Source organism: Anabrus simplex, chromosome 1 (assembly GCF_040414725.1).
Source record: "Anabrus simplex isolate iqAnaSimp1 chromosome 1, ASM4041472v1, whole genome shotgun sequence".
Taxonomy (NCBI): Eukaryota; Metazoa; Arthropoda; class Insecta; order Orthoptera; family Tettigoniidae; genus Anabrus; species Anabrus simplex.
The window spans coordinates 1,485,740,625-1,485,762,064 of record NC_090265.1 but is presented as its reverse complement, the minus strand read 5'-3'; the positions used below and the strand labels follow the sequence as shown (position 1 = coordinate 1,485,762,064).

Below are 21,440 nucleotides of genomic sequence, written 5' to 3'. Positions count from 1 at the left end.
CCGTTCACTAGCTAAATGAAAAAAGTTGCGCTAATTAATCTAATACAATATAATGTTCTTGGACACTGTTTTCTTCCATGTTGTTCGGAGGCACGAAGTATTTGGGCTGTACGTTGGTGCGTAGCAACGCATTAGGGTGTGCTATGAAATATCCTTCCTTGTGACACGTTCCATTCTTTCATCTTTCCATCCTGACATCCATCCGTCAGCTCGCGTTCTTTCCTGACTACGAGGGTATTTTGTTAGTTCAAAGAAGTATTTCATTTCCTTATTTTTCATGGGATAGCCCTTTCTTCCCCTGCCACCCTCATTCTTAACGCTTTACTTGATCTCCTTCCAATTAATGTTTCGATGAATTAATAGTGTCGCTATTTCCCTCATTAAAACAATAATTTGAGGTTATAAGGGCATATGTATATTTTACAACTTTGTCATTATTAGTCACTAATAGTATCAAAGACTTGACTGGTATACAGAGGACTGAATAATTGTAACGTGTTACAGAAGATCGAGGAGCATTAACTGTGATGTTCGTTAACGCGCAGGAGACAGGGAATGGCTCATAGAACAAGAAGATTACTAATATAAATAATGACATGATACTTTTGGTAGACTGGCTCCTTGGCTGAATGGTCAGCGTAAAGTCCTTTGGTTCCCAGCCAGGTCGGGGACTTAAGCCACGCTCAGTCATATAATAATAATAATAATAATAATAATAATAATAATAATAATAATAATAATAATAATAATAATAATAATGTTATTTGCTTCACGTCCCACTAACTAGTTTTTCGATTTTCGGAGAGGCCGAGGTGCCGGAAGTTTGTCCCGCAGGAGTTCGTTTACGTGCTAGTAAATCTATCGACACGAGGCTGACGTATCTGGGCACATTCGAATACCACCGGACTGAGCCAGGATCGAACCTGCCAAGTTGGGGTCAGAAGGCCTGCGCCTCAACCGCCTGAGCCACTCAACCCGGCATCTAGTTATTTCCTGTGGCTCGGATACCAGACGTTTCCTTTTGCCTTTATACGATTATATGTATTTGTTCACAACAAACCACACTACAATCACCACAGAAATAATTAATTGTGTCGCTATTTCCCTCATTAAAACAATAATTTGAGGTTATAAGGGCCTATGTATATTTTACAAGTTTGTCATTATCAGTCACTAATAGTATCAAAGACTTGACTGGTATACAGAGGACTGAATAACTGTAACGTGTTACAGAAGATCGAGGAGCATTAACTGTGATGTTAATTATTGAACGCATACTTTTATACATGGGTTGGTGTCGGGATGGTAATCTGGTCGTAAAACTAGGCCCAGTCCACATGTGCGACGGAAATCTCACCCGTATGACCGTATTATGCCTTTTAGTTCACATTTTGTTATTTTGAGGGGACTGCGATTTTCAGTGTTCAAGAATTATAACATCACATCACTGATCGTAAATAGAAATGTTATTTTGGAATTTGACATTTAGTATATAAAATATTTAAGAGCTGACACCAGAAATTGATACAGTTATTTCTCAGATAATGATAGTCTCGGGTTTTGGGGAGGAAGCGGTGTATTGCAGGAAGTGAAACTCCAGATCAAAAGTCAAAGACCTTCCTTGTACCTTCCTTGTACCTGTTCAAGGAAGGTACAAACGTAAATTGTTACGCCCTTCAGATATTAACGTGTCGAATTGTAGAGGGTAAATATATTGCATGCTGTCATAGGGCTGAGAGACTCCAAGAATATCAGGCGTGAAAAGTAGGCGGATACGATGAAACTAATAAGTTCGGTAAGAATTGAACAATGACAAGTGAATTCAGCGATCTTCGTTCACATGCGATGCCATGCCAATGTTGATCTTCTAAAATATTTACATGTTCGTGGTTATGAAGTGAGTTGCTGCATTATTTCCAGAGGGTCCCAAGTTCGATTTCCTGCCGGGTCGGGTACTGTAACCGTAATTGGTTAATTCCAGTGGCTCGGGGGCTGGGTGTGTGTAACGTATTCAGCATTAGAAATCATCTTAGGTAGGGCCCTCATCTTCACAGACATGCAGGTCGCCTAATAGGCCGTCTGCGAGAAAAAGACCCGCACCCGGCCTCTCCAGAAACCATACGTCATTATTATCACTGTAGAATGTTAAATAAATGTGAGATCTTCCAATGAACCGACACACATCTCTTTCATCCCGTTCCTCTCCAAACACGAAATATTATTATTATTATTATTATTATTATTATTATTATTATTATTATTATTATTATTATTATTATTACCACCGGGCGAGTCGGCCGTGCGGCTAGGGGCGCGCAGCTAAGAGCTTGCATCCGGGAGATAGTGGGTTAGAACTCCACTTTCTGCAGCCCTGAAGATGGATTTCCGTGGTTTCCCATTCTAACACCGGACTGTACCTTAATTAAGGCTACGGCCGCTTCCTTCCCACTTCTAGGCCATTCCACTCCCATTGTCGCCATAAGACATATCTCTGTCGGTGAGACATAAAGCAAATTCTAAACAAAAACAAAAAATCTATTATTATTATTATTATTATTATTATTATTATTATTATTATTATTATTATTATTATTATTATTATTATTTCGTATAAGTCGAATAAGGACCGCGATATACAACTACTGCGTTTGAGGTAGGTTTTGATGTTTGCCCAGTAACTGCGCATCCTTTTGCTGAGTTGTTCCTTCGTCTTCTCCTTTGTCCAGATGGTTCCTTTCTTCCATTTTCGAGGTTTCTCCTGGAACCTCATTTATTAAGGCATCCTCCTCAGAGATGTCCAGACTTTTAAATCTCTTTGTGTTCCTCCCAAAATTCCTGCACATCATTGTTTACTTCCATCAACCATGGTAACTTGTTCTTCCCCTTTTTCCAGTACGTGAGAATCTAGTTGGTCAGCCTAACATGATGAATCCTGTAGACGTGTTCATAAAATGCTAGGCATCTCTTTCTCACCGCATTCGTGATTTTTCACAGTACTTGTAGACCTCATGGTTGAGTCACCTTTTGTACTCGTTCTCATCCTTGACTGGCCATAGTATCTTCCTCAATTTTTTCTCTCCTGAATTTCGAGCTTTACCGTGAGTGCCTTTCTGTTGAATATTAGACATTCTGAAGCATACAAGACTTCAGGGCGGATGACTGCCTGGCAGTGCTCCATTTTAGTGTTACGGGAGAGCCACTTTTCATTGTAGGTGTTCTTGGTCAGTTGGTATGCCAGGCTTGTTAGTTCAAGTTGATAATGCTACTCCTTCGGAGAGATTGGGTTCCAGCTATTCTCCCAGGTACTTAAACCTGTTGGTTTTCGTGATCGTTCTCCGCTCCAGATGCAGTGTACAAGGAGATTCACTGATGTTGGTGATGTATTGTGTTTTCTCACGTGAGTGTGTACACCATGTACACCTAACTTTGCTGCTTGTTGTATGAGAATATTGAGTTGTTTCACTGAAGTATTTATTGACTTGGATAGAGGTGTCAGGTCATCGGCGAATGCCAGGCACAGAATCCTTTGCGCTTGTGTTCCATAGAGATATCACATGGAATCCCCTGTCTAGCTAACTCCTTTCGCCGCTCTCTTACTACCTTTTCAAGTGCACAGTTAAAGAGCAAAGAAGAGACAGTCTCCCTGTCCTACACCAGCCTTGATTTTTAAACTTTCTGACTGCGTTCCTCTGAATTTCACTCTGACCTAGTATTATTTAAAGTCTGCTGGATAAGGTTGTGGGTCTTCTGATCCAGACCTAGTTTCTGCAGGATTTTTCATGAGAGTAGTTCTGTCAACCGAGTCATCGCCTTCTTAAAGTCGACAAAGACAATGACATATTTCTTACCAGCCATTTTTTTCTGTCGTAGCCTTGACTTCAGGTTGAGTATTTGTTTAGTACAAGAGCGCCCTTTTCTGAAACCCCCTTGCTATTCTCCTAGTTGTGGGTCTAGTTGGCGTTCAGCTATTTTTAATAAGGCGTTGGAGAAAATCTTGTATATGACAGGTTCCAACGAAATTCCTCGATCATTGTTTATTTCAGTCGAGTATTCTATCTTGCGCAAGGGATGAATCAAAGCAGAAGTCAAGTGACTAGGTAATGTTTCAGTCTTCCAAATGTTTTGCAGGATCCCCGTCAAACTGTTGACAGTCCTATTTTCAGCCTGTTTCCATAGTTCGGCTATAATTTTCCCGATGCTTTTTTTTGTTTTCAAGGATTGAATGATTTCGACTTCTTCTTTGGTCGGTGGTTGAGACTATGGTTGCTTGATGCTGTCTTAATAAGCGAAGACTGTATCAGGCGATTGATAATTCAGGAGGATCTCAAAGTACATTGCCAGAAGGTGGCAGCTGTCTGTATCATTATACGCTGTCTTCCCATCTGGTCCTCTGAAGTGGAGGTTGAGTAGGTTATAGTGGCTGAAATTCTGTTTAAAGTTTCTGTAGAACACCTTATTATTATTATTATTATTATTATTATTATTATTATTATTAAGAAACTTGTTACAAATGGGAGGTGTCTCGGTTGTCTCGGTTGCAACGACGTGTTACAGTACAGTAACGAAATTAAGTGAAATAACAAATTATAAAGAATTGTAACAAAGACCAATTACATCAAAACAAAATATTGCAAGAAATTACAGTATGTAAAATATAAATTATTCATTGCGAACTGACTTACCAGGCTGGTCGTTTGGCGATAGGGATGGCTACGTCTATAGACCGATCACATTACATTTCAGTACATTTGGTAATTATTTAGGAAATTTCGTACACCATGTAACTCTGCAGTAATTGTCCTAAATCTACTGCAATTATACTGTTATATCGGACATAAGATTCTCTATTCACTGATAAACATATCATGGGTAGAAAGTTATATTTATAAGTCGATGTGAAGCAAATGAAGAAATTTTCCTTAAGGGTTATTGGGCAATCGCTGTGATATCATCTCCGGCTTAGAGCTTTCTAACAGGATCCCACTTGAGGAGTCGGAACTGATTGTCAATATTTCAAATTTTTGGTGCAAATTTTCTGTTTATACAATCACTTATTCACAAACTGTATTTGTATTCGCTACACTGTCACTCATATTATCAGCCTGTCTAACTGTGAATAACGCGAAATTAGAATCTTTTAAATCAGTTGACGCGTTCACTTGCTATGACGCGGCGCTCCGAATTGTACTGAAAAAAGTGCGTATACGAGTGCTCAAACCACGATACCTTCACGGGGAGTGGTTGCACCATCGCACTAAATTTACTGTTGTGGCATTTATTTGAGGTCTTGACTTACCTAGTGACATCAGGATATGGAATGTATCGCTTATTGTTTGCCAGGACAGCCTGTGATAGTCAGGCTGGTTTTCGTAATGCCGACATTGCGTGCATGCTGTAGAGTGAGACGGTGTAACGTCAAAATTGCCTACAGTAATGTAATAATTATAACAAGCAGTAGCATAAGAATTTTCAGAAAACAACTTAAAATAATCCCTTATAAGTAATGCAACACAATTACTATACAGTCATCCCGGAATACCGAGCTCGTGGCTGTATGGTTTGTGTCATGTAGCTATCTGCTTGTACTCGGGAGACAGTATGTTCGAACCCCCACTGTCGGCAGCCCTGAATATGTTTTTCCGTGGTTCCCCTTTTTCACACCAGGCAAATGCTGGGGCTGTACCTTAATTAAGACAACGGTCGCTTCCTACCTAATCCTAGCCCTTTCCTTTCCCATCGTTGCCATAAGACCTATCTGTGTCGGTGCGACATAAAACAGATTGAAAAAAAATCATCCAGGAATTATTATAAACATGTGTATATATTCCATTACAAGTCGCATAACATAATATAGTGTAGCACACACGATTTACAGAATGTACATTAAAATATCCCATTACAATTAGTGCAGCATATGAAATGGCGTATGCTTGTAGTGCCGGGAGTGTCCGAGGACAAGTGCAGCATTATTATTACGACACAACAACACAGGAATTCACTGATAACTTAAATGTTCCCAATACCAGTATGTATGCTGAACCTGGTGAAGTAGCTATGCAGTGTTAGTCGTGACTCGTGAGAATGGATGTCCGAAACTCACTGACGATAGATTTCTATTGTTTCTCGTTTTCACCTCAGGTAAGTGCTCGTGCTGTACCTTAATTAAGTTCTAGGCCGCTATCTACTTAGTCCCAGCCTTCTTATCCTAGAATCTGCCGATATACCTGTAGATGTTAGCGCGACGTTAAAAATTACCGACAATGCAAGTGCTTATGTCAGTGCGCAGATTCATACCGACAGCAGACTCATCATCACCCATTTCACCAGCCTCACACCTGTGCGTTTTGGCCTAAATATCTCCAATTTTTGAGAAATACAAGTCTGATACGATTTTTTCAGTAACATATCACCTCGTCTCGGTAATTTATGAGACATACGATAAATTTAGTGTTTCTTTTTTTTTTTCCAGTGATCAATGAATGCAATGCGTCATTTCAATGCATGTAGTGTATTTCACCGTCTAGAAAATGTATAGTTGATGTCACTATCGTCGTATCTTCCCCAACGACCTTCAGCTAATACAGAGTACTTGATCTTCCGTCGAGGGCGCAGGGATACAGAGAGCCATAATTTGGCAACGTCTCGTACCATTTGCTTACGGCACGCAGGCAGTATTGGGGGAGCCAAGGTGCGTTACGCCTTGCACGAGCCTCTTGGGGGCGCTACGGACTGCTGGAGCTAAGGGTTTGTAATGGGTGACGTCTCGGTCGAGTACACTTCTAAAACGACCCACAAATAAATAAAACAGAGAAGGCAAGAAATAGGCTGGAAGTCAACCGTTTGGAACTGCGGAAGGTGCATACGGGAGAAACTTCCGAAGAAGAAAACTGAACGCTATCAAGTAAAGACTTTCTTGATGAAGGTGAGCAATTTAACTGCGCACGATGTGGCACTTTGAAAATGCACGGCTGCGATGCAATAAACGAGTCTTGTACTGAATTTTATGACTTGGATAACAAATGAAACTACTTGCTGAGCCACACGGACGGCAGACTTTTCGAGCTATTTAAATGGTAGGAACACGCCTTCATCCACATCAGATTCTTAGTACTGATGTACTCACGATGTGAGTAATATCTCTTCTACGCTTTGAGCTTGCATTCGGTAGATAGTGGGTTCGAACACCACTGTCTACAGCCCTGACGATGGTTTTCAGTGGTTTGCCTTATTCACACCAGGCAAACGCTGGGGCTGTACCTTAATTATGGCCACGGCCGCTTCCTTCCCACTCCTAGTCCTTTCCTGTCCCATCGTCGCCATAAAACCTACAGTACACGAACCTTTTCGTGATATCTGAGCTCCCTAGTGCTGAATCGGTAGACCTCGGTTATCTTCGAGATTCGTATTAGCAACCTTTAACCTTTTCACTGCCGAGTTTTGATGACCAGCCCAGCCCTGTGGGCTGGGTTTTTTTAAAGGAAGAAGCACTTTGACAGATACATATTTACTGATACTATTAATGGAATCCATATCGTTCCATTAGCCCTGCAGCCTAATACGATGTCGGGGATGAAGTGAGAGTATATTTTACATCATATTTTACGACCGGATGCCCTTAGCGACGTAAACTTCAGTTGAGAAGATAATGAATATGAAATGAATGATGATGATGTTGATGATGGTGAATGAAACTGGGTACAGAAGTGGAAGGAATCGGCTGTGGCTTATTAATAGGAACTGTCCCGGCATTTACTTGGGAGTGCAAAACGGAAACCACACAGAAAAGAAAATAAATTCTCAAGACAGCTGACGATGAGGTTCGAACCCACTCGCCTGCCGAGTGCAGAGCTTGGCTCGATTACGTACCATGTTAATACGCGCAGCTACTCCACTCGGTGATACGATTACTGAAATATAACATAAAATTCTTTATCCAAGAACTGGTAATATCAAAATCTTTTATATTTGGGGAAAAAATAATTTATCTGAGGAAGGGATGACAATTCCGCATGAGACTCATCATTACTACTTTGTCTCGCACTTTCTTGTAGTACAATGTCACCACTTAGATATTCTTCACCTTCATTATCAAAATATAGCTCTTCAGAATCACTATTTATGAGGAAACATTCAATTTCTTCGTCAACAAGAGATGAATGCGTACTTCAAGACGCCATGATGGCTACACGTAAGCGGGAAAGATGTTCCACTCCAACGAAGCTGAAATAACACCAGATCGCTTTCAAAACACGCGAAATGGAGTGGTGTATCTGCAGTACAGAACTTCTTTGAGCATTTCCACGGAATCTCAAAGCATGACATTATATCGCGTTCATTTGTGAGATCGGTGAAGTACACACGGCACCAAAACGTATAAATACGGGTTTGGCAGTGAATGGGTTAACACACAAACTATGAATCGCCGTGGGACATCTGGTGTCCACTTTACGTACTAGCACTGTTGTTGTTTACACAGCAAAGCCAAAATATAGAATTCATCCTAGGAACAAGATTCGCATCGAGAAATGTTGTATAATGTTATATAATGTGCGCGTGACACAGTTGTTAGCTTAAGATAATAAAGGTTTAGAAAATTTCTATCGATCGATCATACTATCGATTCAATTCAGATTTCATTTCCATTCAGTTGGCAGTATAACCGGAACCGGGAGAGCTCCCTCATTACTCCTCACCCCCTTAAAACCTGGTATCATTAAAAGTTTCGCATACTGTATCTGTGTCGGTGCGACGTACAATAAAGTAGAATGTTGTCTTCTACGCTTATTTCTCTTAAAACTTACTTCCTAATAAAAATGTTCCTAATGAATATCAGTACAATGTGTTAAATTTTACGACTGAATGGTAGGGCTGGTTTAGGTTCCGGAATATAATCTCAGCAACCTCGGAGCGTGGGTTGAAGGACAAGAGACCCTTAGGTGAGTCTGGCACTGCTTCCACTCACTATTTGTACTAACCTAGTAACTTTCAACTTTTATATCTGACCTCCTCTGATCCGCTCTTTTTCTCTTCCGACCCCGACGGTATTCGGCTTGCGAGGTCTAGAGTATCTTCCAATTTCACTTCCTTCGTGTTCCTCCCACTTCCTTTTCAACGCCTTCATTCTTCGAAGGATAGTACCTCCTCCTTTTTCTCTCCCGATTAGTGCTAAGAGGGGATGACTATGTAGCTGTAATTCTCCTTAAACTAATAATGCCGGGCTGAGTAGGTCAGACGATAGAGCACTGACCTTTTGAGCACAAGTTCGTGGGTTTGATCCCGGCTCCATCTGGTGGTATTTGAAAGTGGTCAAATACGTCAGCCTCGTATCGGTAGAATTACTGGTACGTAAATGACCTCCCGCAGCACAAAATTGCTCCACCTCGGCATCTCCGAAAACCTTAAAAGTACTTAACAAGACGTAAAACCAATAATAATAATAATAATAATAATAATAATAATAATAATAATAATAATAATAATAATAATAATAATAATAATCCAATAATCACCACCGCTAGAACAACAGACAGACGGAGAGTCCATCATGTTATTGGTTTTAAATCACCCTATCTACTTTTGCGCTTTTCGGAGAGCCCGTGTTGCCAGGAGGCCAGTGTTTTCCCATCTGAGCTACTCAGCCCACATAAGGGACGACAGAGAGAGAGAGAGACAATAAGGAAACATGTTTGCCGAAGATTAATCAGTCCATGTGTGCCTGTTTTATACTACAGTATTCAGCCCAGGCAGATATTGCTATGGTAACCGTTCCATAGCACATTTCTCAATCTTAGTATGAGGACTCGCAAATAGATGTGCCAAGACTACATAAGCACAGGAACAGGAAAAACGGAGAGTTATTCCTTTTTCCCTGTGCGCACGACTAGAGATCATTCAGACTGGTGTTTAACAATGTGGGACACCTGTACAGGTGCCACAGTTAAACAGGTTATCCAATACGGGACATTTTTGAATTACGTCTCACAAGGGAAGCTTAAGTGACATCACATCGCTAGATAACTGAAATTTCGTTGACGGAATGGATGTCGTGTACCAAAAGTCAGCTGCGAATTTTAAGTGAAGGGTCCCAAAACCGATGCTGGAAATGTCGCGTGACTCCGCGTTTAGACAGTTGCAATGGGCACCACTATCAACTTGGAGACTGGAGATGGTGCAGCGAAGGGGAGCGTTAGCAATCGACTGAAGTCACTTGTTCGACCTCCATTGTTTCTTGGAGGGTGAGAGGGCAAAGAGATGACGAATGCGGTGATTCACGCGGCTTACCTAACTTGTGCGCATTATCTATTGCACATCATCCGGCCTTTACAGGGGCTACGCAAACAGATTGATGAACCTGATACTTCTTACCCTGCGGTTTTCCCATATTCCGGTGTCGACTTCGGAAACTTCAAATTAAAACTCGAAATTAATTTTTAGTAGATGCCTGTTTCTTGAAACGTAGATTATCTCACGGAGGCTTCCCGAGTCAAACACTTGAAATGAACCAGCCATTACATATGTCTAGGACGACGTAGCCATTCTAAATATGGGATAAGGAAACTTATTTTATCACCATCAAGTGCTAGATTACAAACCTCCAGAATAACGAATTGAAAAAAAAATTATATTACTAAACAATGCTCACCTTTTTTAATTCATTCATACATAGATTTATGCTTTTTAGTTCTCAGTGTACGAGCCTCTATGGATTAACTAGGCCCTTTCACAACCCTATTTTTGCAGCTTCTATGGTGGCCTCTTCTGCATATACATCTCTTACAGTGGAAATGAGTTTAAACAAGTCTCAAAGTTTTCCTATGCTTTCTTGTCCTTCATGACCGAGAAAAGTGATACAGTGTCTGTGTCCTTCAAACACATTCTTTAGAATATTTGAAGTGACTTCAGAGGTAACCAAAATTACTATATTTCAAGTGTACCCAATATTTGGTGTTATCGTTTTGGTGTGAGGATGAGGAGTACACTTTAAGAGGATGAAGATATGAATAAGTGATATTATTAAGAAAAGAAGTGTAGGTACATAAAATGCCTTTCTCTTGATATTTTATAATGCATTGCATGTTATATTTATATAGGTTACGGAAAGGAAGCCATAATAGTCAGAAAGTTGAAACTGAAACAAGGGTGGCTTTGTGAGAAGTAGAGTTGTGAGATTCACCCGAGCCTTTATTGCATTTGTCTTAATTTATTACAAGCTTCCAGGTATTTTGCAATGATTTTTGGATGGACGAATGTTTGTTGTATGACAATATGGTGTCTTATCGTACTGTTGTAGCAATTCACTTTCGTTTATATTAACTATAACCTGTCATGTGTTGAATTGTTCATTATCAGTTCTTGTGTATGTAATTCACAGATGGTAGTGGAATCTTCTGAATTTAGATTTGCACATTTGAGATTATAAACTACAGAATTAATTTATTAAACTGGCATTGTAAAATCTGTTTTGTAAGAGCAAAAGTATTATCAGAATCAATGTCAGTCAGAAATATATTAGTAATTATAAAAAGTAATGTGTTATGGGCAAAATTTATTAACCAAATGTTTAATTATATATTTATTTAATGCGCACAATGTGCAAAGAATTATTAAACTAGTAATCTAATATAACCTGAATATCCATAAAACACAAAGTCATGTATTAAAGAAGAAAACTTCATCCACTCTTTACCAGGTGGTAGTTTCCCGAGAATGAATGTGACATTACCACGCATTGGAGCTACGCTGATGTGCAGAATAAGATAAGCAGTTGATCGCTTATCCCCGAAAATACGAGCAAATCACTGATAAAATTGAGGCCGTCATTACCCCCAGGTACCACTCGATTCAATGGCTAATGGAACGAAGAAGAATTTGTTCAACAATCCCGCTGTATTTTCTTCTTTTAGAGGTTACCCTATTCGCGGGTGCACCTCCAGCACTCAATGATGAAAGGGGAAGATTGGACTGGGCGAACGTGGTGGCACAGGTAAAATTCCACAAGAGAAATTTACCCCTTTTTCATGGCACAACTGTCATTCCATCTGGCCTTTTACCGTCTGAACGGGAGCAGCCAGCGGGCTCTCGTAGGGAAGGAACTTCTGCTGAAATCAGAGCCCACAAGATGACATCTTTTATAGTGGAGCGGCGTATGTGTCTGCCTTTACTTTTCAAACAGCAAAAGCCATGGAGGCCACGTTGATCAACATAGGCACCACAAGCTGAGCATCGGTGAGGGTCGCAGACAGCTGTTCACAAACGTAAAGCCACAGTGATACGGAAACTCTCATTGGAAAGCTGAAGACCAAGAGAAGGTGCAGGTAATGCTTGGAGCCATACACAAGATTCAGGAGAAGAAGCAGCGAGGAGACGGGCTTTGTCTTGAAGACTACTAGTATAATTATATTATATACATATATATTACATAGTATAAGTACACTCGAGAAATTTCAAAAGTTGCAAGGATTCACTGTAACGTGAATACTTGGTAATAATTACATCGAGTATAATAGTCTAAACTCATCTGTATTGACAATTATTACGGGGAAAGAAAATTATATTTACAACAAAAATAACTCTGATACTAAGAAATTGAATTGAATGAGATGATACTCACATAAATGACCCAATCCTTCGGACTATGTGCATTAGTTCCACATACATACAGTCTTCCTCCATCTGCCATTGGCTGTATCACACGAATGTGGTTCCGGCAATCGAAATGCTGAAACACAGAATAAAGAAAACTGGTTAGTGTAAACGTAAACTAAAAGTAAGTTCTAAGTATACACTTAGATTGAGTAATAATAATAATAACAATAATAACAATAATAATAATAATAATAACAACATGAACTCCGTAACTACTGGGTGGATTGAATAGCTCAGCAGTTGCCGTTGACGGTCCCAAGCCCGGATAAAGGAGGAGGGTTGCCATTAGGCCGTAAAACAGATGTTTATATAACAACCAAGGCCCTCCAGAACAAACAATGCTGGTTGTATTGGGAGTGGGCAATTGCTCCAAAGCAAACTCAAGCTTACAAGCATGATGGCACAATAGAAACAAACTATTCCCCAGGTGGTAACTCTTTGCAGAAATACACTGTCGCTGACAAGCAACGCACGCATCCCATTCGGATTCTGGGGGGGTGGGTGCGACTTCATGCTGAAGACGAGTCGGAGCGTCTTGGAAATCCCAAACAGACACGAAAACTGAAACACAAAACTAAGACTTTTCTGGCAACTTCAACATAAAGTCTCTCACACAAACTGGCAAAGTGAAACAGCTGTCCAAAGCTCTCCATGAAAACAAGATCTCTGTAATAGCATTGCAAGAAACCCGCTTCACAGGCGAAAAAACTTTTCGAATCAGACGGGTACCGTTTTTTCAAGAGCAAAGCCCCAAAAGAGTAATGCAGAACTCTCCTATATTCGGCACAGCATTTGCGGTCAACACCTCAATCCTTAGGTCTGTCTCCAATTTTGAACCAATAAATGATCGGCTATAACTACTATCCCTGCGCTGTGCAAACAAAATGTGTACGTTGATCAATTTCCACGCCCTGACTAACGACCAAAACCAAAAATATTCTGAGAACATAGATTTTGGAACAACCTTAATACCAGAATCACAAAAATTCCGAAACATTATGTCAAGACCATAATAGGTGATTACAATGCACAACTAGTAAGGGAACAGAAATACAGACACGTCATGGGCGATACTCGGCTCACAAGAGGACCAACGAGAATGGAAAACGTCTTGTTGAATAATAATAAAAAAATCATAACCTCCAGATGTCTGCCCACTTTCGACACCTTCCCAGGAAACAAACTACATGGCGATGACCAGACAAAGCAATGGGAGAATACCAACTAGACCATGTCGCAATATCTCGAAGATACAGTCCCGAAATAATGAACGTCATAGAAAAAAAGGGGATGATTATAGATTCAGATCATTATGTCTCAGTAATTAAGTTCAGATCCATCGCTGTAAACAAGAAAAGAACCAACCTGTCCTAACCCGCTTCGACACAAAGAAACTTAGAGAAAAAGAGAACGAATTCAATGAACTCGCCCGGCCAGTGGACGTGGACATCAACAGTACAAGAAGGCAGATGGTTTAAGCTGCTAAAGAAGTAGCAGATGTTAGAAAGAAACATGCCTGGTGGAACGAAAGTTGCGAACAAGCCTTGACGGATCGTATACGTATCTGGAAAATGTACTACACGTCCAAAAGAGAGGAAGATTGGAACATCTACAAAACCCAATGAGCACAATGGGCGAAGATAATATGGAGTGGGAAACGTAAGTACGAAAAAGAACAAATGGACAAGATTGAGCAAGACTTCCAGTGAAGTGAGTCCCGAGAATATTACAGGGGTTTTGAAATGAATATGCAAGGTTACAAGCCTCCCTAACTCTGCTTTCAAAAGAAATATGGAACTTGAGCAACATCAAACGGAGAAAACTGTGAGGTCCTTGCCGAACACTTCGACAAAATTCTAAATTGTGAAAAACTGGCTAACCCCATCAGAACCAACTAATCAACATGCCAAAACCTGCAGACTTTTTCCCCAGATCGCGATGAGATCAAACGTCACATAGGGAGACTGAAAAGCAACAAGGCTCTGGTGAAGACTGCATGGTAGCAGAAGTATGGAAATACGCTAGTGAAGACGCAATCCATGTCTTGGATAAGACCAGCATTGACATATGGGAGAAAGAACAACTACCGGAGGACTGGAAGGTAGTTTGATCCATCCTTTACATATGAAAGGAAATATCAATTATGTAAAAATCTATCCTGATATCTCATTACTCCGAGCAGCATGCAAGATTCTATCGTTATCCATCCTAGAACGACTAGAGCAGCAAGTTGAACAGTCGCTTGGGAATACCAAGGAGGTTTCAGGAAAGGCCGATCAGCAGCAGAGCAGATCCACAATCTTAAAATGATAATAAGATATCATACGTTGAGAGGCTGAACATACGTGTGCACATTTGTAGACTTCAGAATACGATTCCATTGACCGCGATGTGTTGCTTCAAATAATTTCAGAAATGGGAGTCGACGAAAAACTGCCAGCGGTAATACGAGCAACCCTCACTAATACCATCTTCAAAATAAAATTCCAAGGATGGTACTCTGAACCCTTTGAAATTAAAACGGGTGTTACTCAGGAAGATGGACTCTCACCACTCTTGTTCAACTGTGTACTGGAGAAAATAATACAGGAGTGGCGTCTGATACTACAAGGGAGAAACTAGTTCAGACCTTTAAGGATAGGGACGAAGAAGAATTCCGGGCTTTTGCGGATGATACAGCAATAATGATAGAAAATTTTGAAGCTGTAACAGAAGAAATTAATGTGGTGAAAGTGGTAGCAGAACAAACAAACAGGAACAAAGACGGAAGTAATGTCAAACATCAAAGACAACACAACTCCAGAGAACACCAAATATGAAACAATAAACCGTGTGCATAAGTTGAAATACCTTAGTGAGTGGATCCAACCAAACGGACTGGGTGCAGAGGCCTTAGCGGCCAGAGAAAAAATTGGAGGTAGCCTTTCAAACCTCCCGGAACATATATAACAAAAGGTGCATTCCTATAAATACAAAAATCACCATTATATCACTGCTGTCAAGCCGGTATCTCTCTATGCGTCAGAATGCCTTATCTCCCAGAAATGTGCGCTAGCGGAGTTAGAGCAAAAAGAGGAAGATTCTCCAAAACATTCTTGGCCCAAACTACAAAAACGGTATGTACATAAGAAAATCCACATAAGAAATCTACTCAAAGATAGAGAAGGTCACGGTGCGCAAACCCAGGGCTCGCTTCTACGGACACCTACGGCGGATGGACAACTCTCGATGGACAAAACGTATTTTTAGTAAAATTTGACTGAAAACCAAAAGCAACAATTCGCTGGTAAGTTAACGTCAAGAAAGACCTCGAACAAATGGGCCTACTACCAGATGACGCGCACAGACGAGACCTTTTCAGAACAAGCATCGTGACGTTTGGGACTTTCCGGGAGCCGAAGTGGATAACTGGTGCAAAGTGCTCGGTTGAACGCCGTTTTCATCACAGCGAGCTCATGAGAACCTTATGGATCAACAGAAAAAGTAAACGCCAGAATGTACAATGAAACTTATCGTGGTCCGTAGTTAGTGAATAATAAATAAATATTAACATTGTCTTAGGTATGGTTTGCAAGCCTTATGATGATGATGATGATGATGATGATGATGATGATGATGATGATGATGATGTGGATGATGATTACTATTATTTATAACTTTCAAAAATCACAATTAATTTCCGTTCAACAATACGTCGTAACTAAGTCCGACGCATTGGCTGAATGCTCAGCGTTGAATCCTTCAGTTCAGAGGCTCCTGGGTTCAATTCACGGCTGGGCCGGGATTTTAATCGCCTCTGATTAATTCTTCTTGCCCCGGGACTGGGTGTTTGTTTTTGTCTCAACACTTTCCCCTTCATATTCAGACAACACACTACACTACCAACCACCACAGAAACACCCAAATAGTGATTACATCCCTCCATATAGGGTTGGCTTCAGGAAGGGCATCCGGTCGTAAAACATGACCGAATCCACATGCGCGACACAGTTCACACCCATGACTACACAGATGTGGGAAAAGTAGCAGAAAATAAGAAAAGAAGGATGTGTCATAACTAAGCTGAGCGTATTACAAAAAATACTTAGTTTTTCCTGTAACCTAACTACTAAACATAAAGAATAAAGTTAAAAATCAGTTTAGGTGGAACTATGACACGTTAAAGGCATTTTTTAGTATCTAATAAGTGCCCATTTTCACAGTTAGTACAATTTTTCTGATAAATGACTGTTTAAGCGCATAAAATGTTGTTTTAATTTTTAAAATTCTATTTCACTTTTAGCTTCGATATATCTGGTTGGTCGGCAATTCTGTAAAACGGGGAGGATATTATCTCGATTTATAAATATCATTACTGAAACGAGACATACATTTACATCAGAAATCCTTGAAAATTACACAGTAGTCAAGTGTAAAGCAGGAGGAGAGTAAGTTGTTTCAACAGTTTCAGTACAATTTCATTCTATATCAGCGGAATCGAGATCAATAACAAACTGGCACTTCCAAATACAGTTAAACCTTTATTCAACAGGAGATAATTTAGATTTTAAATAGTTACGTATGTACTTATACAAAGTCCGGCTCTTTGGCTGAATGTCAGCACATTAGTACCAACACATTCCCCTACATATTCACACAACGCACTGCATTATAAACTACCAGAGAAACACGAAACTGTGAATATACAGGGCTCGCGATAGGAAGGGCAACCGACCGGACAACAGGGCCAGGTTCACATGTGCATCATAGTTTGGACCTGCATCCCCACTAGGGTGTGATAAAAGCGGAATAAGGAGAAGAAGAAGAAGTTTATTTGTTTATACAAATGTTGATAATGCCTATTTTGACGTTTTTAATGACTATTTAGATTGCCTAAAACAGGATTGTTAATGCATAAATGCCATCTGCTTAATCATACTCGTAATAGAGGGGTATAGGGAGTAGTCTATAAATAAGCAACTTACAGGAAAAATTAGGGTTCGGCGCTATTATTGCTAACGTGCTCTGACTGCTCTTCTTCTTCTCCTTCTGCCATTGTTCTCACGCCCTGGCGGAGTCGCGGGTACGATCTGTTTCACATCTGTGTACTTGATTCCGTTTTACCACCAAATATCTTACACGAGCATTATGGATGCATTATGTAAACGAAACGGTATGTAGTAAGACTAACACGAACACTTAGTAATCTTCGGGTTAGAATAATTAAATGTGTTCGGCAAAAATCCTCGAACACATGATCTTAAAAAAACCGCTGACCATTCAAACAAGGAGCCGAACTAAACTGGCCACGGGCACTGGATCTTAATAAGAAAAAAAATAACGAAGGATAAAAGTATATTTTATACAATATTGTCCTTATTTTAATACTCTCAGTCAAAATAAGGCTGAACAATCGGCACTGCAGTAATGGGCAATGTAAGAAACATAATCATCATCATCATCTGTTTACCCTCCAGGTTCGGTTTTTCCCTCGGACTTAGCGAGGGATCCCACCTCTACCGCCTCAAGGGCAGTGTCCTGGAGCTTCAGACTCTTGGTCGGGGATACAACTGGGGAGTATGACCAGTAGATCGCCCAGGCGGCCTCACCTGCTATGCTGAACAGGGGCCTTGTGGAGGGATGGGGAGATGGGAAGGGATAGGCAAGGAAGAGGGAAGGAAGCGGCCGTGGCCTTAAGTTAGGTACCATCCCGGCATTCGCCTGGAGAAGTGGTGGGAAACCACGGAAAACCACTTCCAGGATGGCTGAGGTGGAAATCGAACCCACCTCTACTCAGTTGACCTCCCGAGGCTGAGTGGACCCCGTTCCAGCCCTCGTACCACTTTTCAAATTTTCGTGGCAGAGCCGGGAATCGAACCCGGGCCTCCGAGGGTGGCAGCTAATCACGCTAACCACTACACCACAGAGGCGGACTGTAAGAAACATGCGCAATAAAATATGCTACACTATCTCGGTTTTGAGAACAGTATTTGTGCAACTAGTACAGTTCTCCCAGTCGCGATTTCCTTGTATTATTATTTTATTTTCTTCCCTTCAACGAACAACACAACCCCCTATTGATTCAATTGCTTCAGCGGCGAAAAAAGGGGGAGAGAGTTGATCTCGTCCAATGACTCGAAAAATTGGAGGACGAGAGTGAATTCTCCGCCGAGTGAATGTTCGCCGCTCATAGCTGTCTGTATAAAGGTTACGAAAGGGATGGAATAAAGACTTTCATCTAATTGTAAAGATTGCGAAGATCCTGTAAGAACAATGTATATGCATTAAGGATAGGTGCATTACATACAAAGGGGCTGCCTGGCCGAGGCGGTAAAGGCGTGCTCGGCTCGCCCGGAAGGACGTGGGTTCGAATCCCCGTCAGGAAGTCGTAAAATTTAAGAAATGAGATTTCCACTTCCGGAGGTGCATATGGCCATGAGGTTCACTCAGCCTACACCAAAAATGAGTACCAGGGTAATTCCTGGGGGCAAAGGCGGCCGGGCGTAGAGCTAACCACTCTACCCCATCAACTGCCGAGGTTACGGATAGTGGAAGCCTTTACCTTCCACCCCTCCAAAGGCCTTCATGGCCTGTAGGGAGATGACTTTGCTTTGCATTTTTACATTACATACAAAAAGTAGGACAATTAAGTTATATGGATGCTTGAAGTTTAGATTCGCATCCCATTACCTTGGCATATGGTCAAAATACTGGATGTAACACGGTTGGCATGCAGCCCATTTATACATAATAAATACCAGCCATCGTTGAATGTAGTCAGCAAAAATCTAATTATCCATTAACCGTTCCACAAATAAAACTTCATGCAAAGCCAACTAATCTACGGAGGTAATAGATTCAATTGTTCGAAATTACAAATCCGCAAGCCACAATAAACAGAAACCACACAGATGACAGGGTAATAGACTTTCCACCATGACATGAGGCAATAACTTTCAGAAACAAACATTTTCTATGGGTTTGAAACATTGCGTTATTTGTTTGAAGTCTCTTCAGTTGTTATGGATTTTAAGAATCACCATGGTGTCGGAATTCGCCCTGTAGAGAAGTCAACGACACATAGTTATCGCATTTGAAGACGCTGAAATGTCACAGAACTCATCCGCGATCCAACTCGCTACCTTGGAAACAAGCAAGCAACGAATAACCGATAGTGTCACCAAGTTTATTTAAAACTGCAATAAGTCCTTGTCTTGGCAGGCGTTCTCCAGTTTTGTGTTTATTTTCTCATTTTCTTTGATTACCTTCATATGAGTTTCATTCAATTACCTAAGCAATCGGTGCGGTTAATTGTTCTGTGAGTTATCTAAATAAGAATAGACGTTGTTAATTCGGTGCTGTTAATTGTTCTGTGAGTTATCTAAATAAGAATAGACGTTGTTAATTCGGTGCTGTTAATTGTTCTGTGAGTTATCTAAATAAGAATAGACGTTGTTAATTCGGTGCTGTTAATTGTTCTGTGAGTTATCTAAATAAGAATAGACGTTGTTAATTCGGTGCTGTTAATTGTTCTGTGAGTTATCTAAATAAGAATAGACGTTGTTAATTCGGTGCTGTTAATTGTTCTGTGAGTTATCTAAATAAGAATAGACGTTGTTAATTCGGTGCTGTTAATTGTTCTGTGAGTTATCTAAATAAGAATAGACGTTGTTAATTTTGTTTTGTCGATTATCTACACAAACTATATTGTCACTGTTGTTTTGACAATAACAAGCAATTTATGTTAATTTTGTTTTGTCAGTTATCTAAAAATGTTATTATTTTTTTGATCGTCAATTATCCGAACAGCCTTTATGATCTCTAAATAACTCAGTATTGGAAGCGTCTCTAGTTAGGGAGGCGTCTACAGTGTGGAATCTTGGGGAGACGACTACCTGCGCTTACTCATGCGGGCGAATACGCCGAGCGTCACACGAAACTGTTCTATGCTTGCTCCTTGTCTCTAAGACACATTACACACGATTTCCTGTGATTAAGGCGGAAGAAGAATAATTATAATGGCTTTCAAATTGTGAGGAACTAACTGCGTGTACGCTAAATTTCCGTACAGAAGCAGGCGACAGTCACGACGCGCATATTTAAAGCACATAGCTAGTGACAGGACTTAATTTATGATGGCAAGGGTTGCAGCAGTGTTCAGTGACGCGAGGCCGTTTAATGGCAGGGAGAGTATAGGGCAAGGGTGGAGAAACAGAGGAATCAGCAATTCACTTGAACCTTCAGTGCACTACCTCGTTCAATTAAAACAGTTTCGCTCTACCTTTCACTGCCGCCGTGGACATCTACTGCTTCAACGATTACTATACACTGGCACACAGTCACTGGAGTCTTCAGCAACGGAATGCTTCGTGATACACTTTCCTTTCTGGGGTGGGCGATACGAGCGGAGGCTAACAACTGTCGGCTTCCTATCCAGGCTACCGAGGTTCAAATTCCAGTAGAGACCGGGTTGGAATTTTCACTGAAAAATCACGTGGAATCAGGAAGGATATTGGGTTATAAAGTACTGATCGAAAGTCAAAATGAGCCAGCGTTACTCCAGATGATCCCAAAGTAGAATAAACTATTAAATTCGACTCTCAAAGTAACAAGGATAGAGTGAAAAGAAAACTTAGGGTACTTTTCTCTAGGATTTATTTTAATTTATCTATTAATTTACATATTAATCCATTTAGTTTATAATGGCGATTCATGTTTTAATGGGTAAAACGATGAAATTATCTGTGACTACTTGCAGAACTCTATGAGGAAAATGTCCAATGAATCTATGAATTGGAGCATTAAAGGATAAAGGG

The 21,440-nt window shown here is 40.5% G+C and overlaps 1 protein-coding gene across 1 annotated transcript in view; it reads right to left on the bottom strand.

Moving 5' to 3' along the window:
- The window catches only part of Sema2a (Semaphorin 2a), a 489,426-nt gene that overhangs the window by 101,778 nt on the left and 366,208 nt on the right, over positions 1-21,440 (bottom strand). Inside the window, exon 4 of the mRNA XM_067153247.2 lies at positions 12,611-12,718. Coding sequence (XP_067009348.1) covers positions 12,611-12,718 — 108 coding nt within the window. The remainder of the gene's footprint in view (positions 1-12,610; positions 12,719-21,440) is intronic.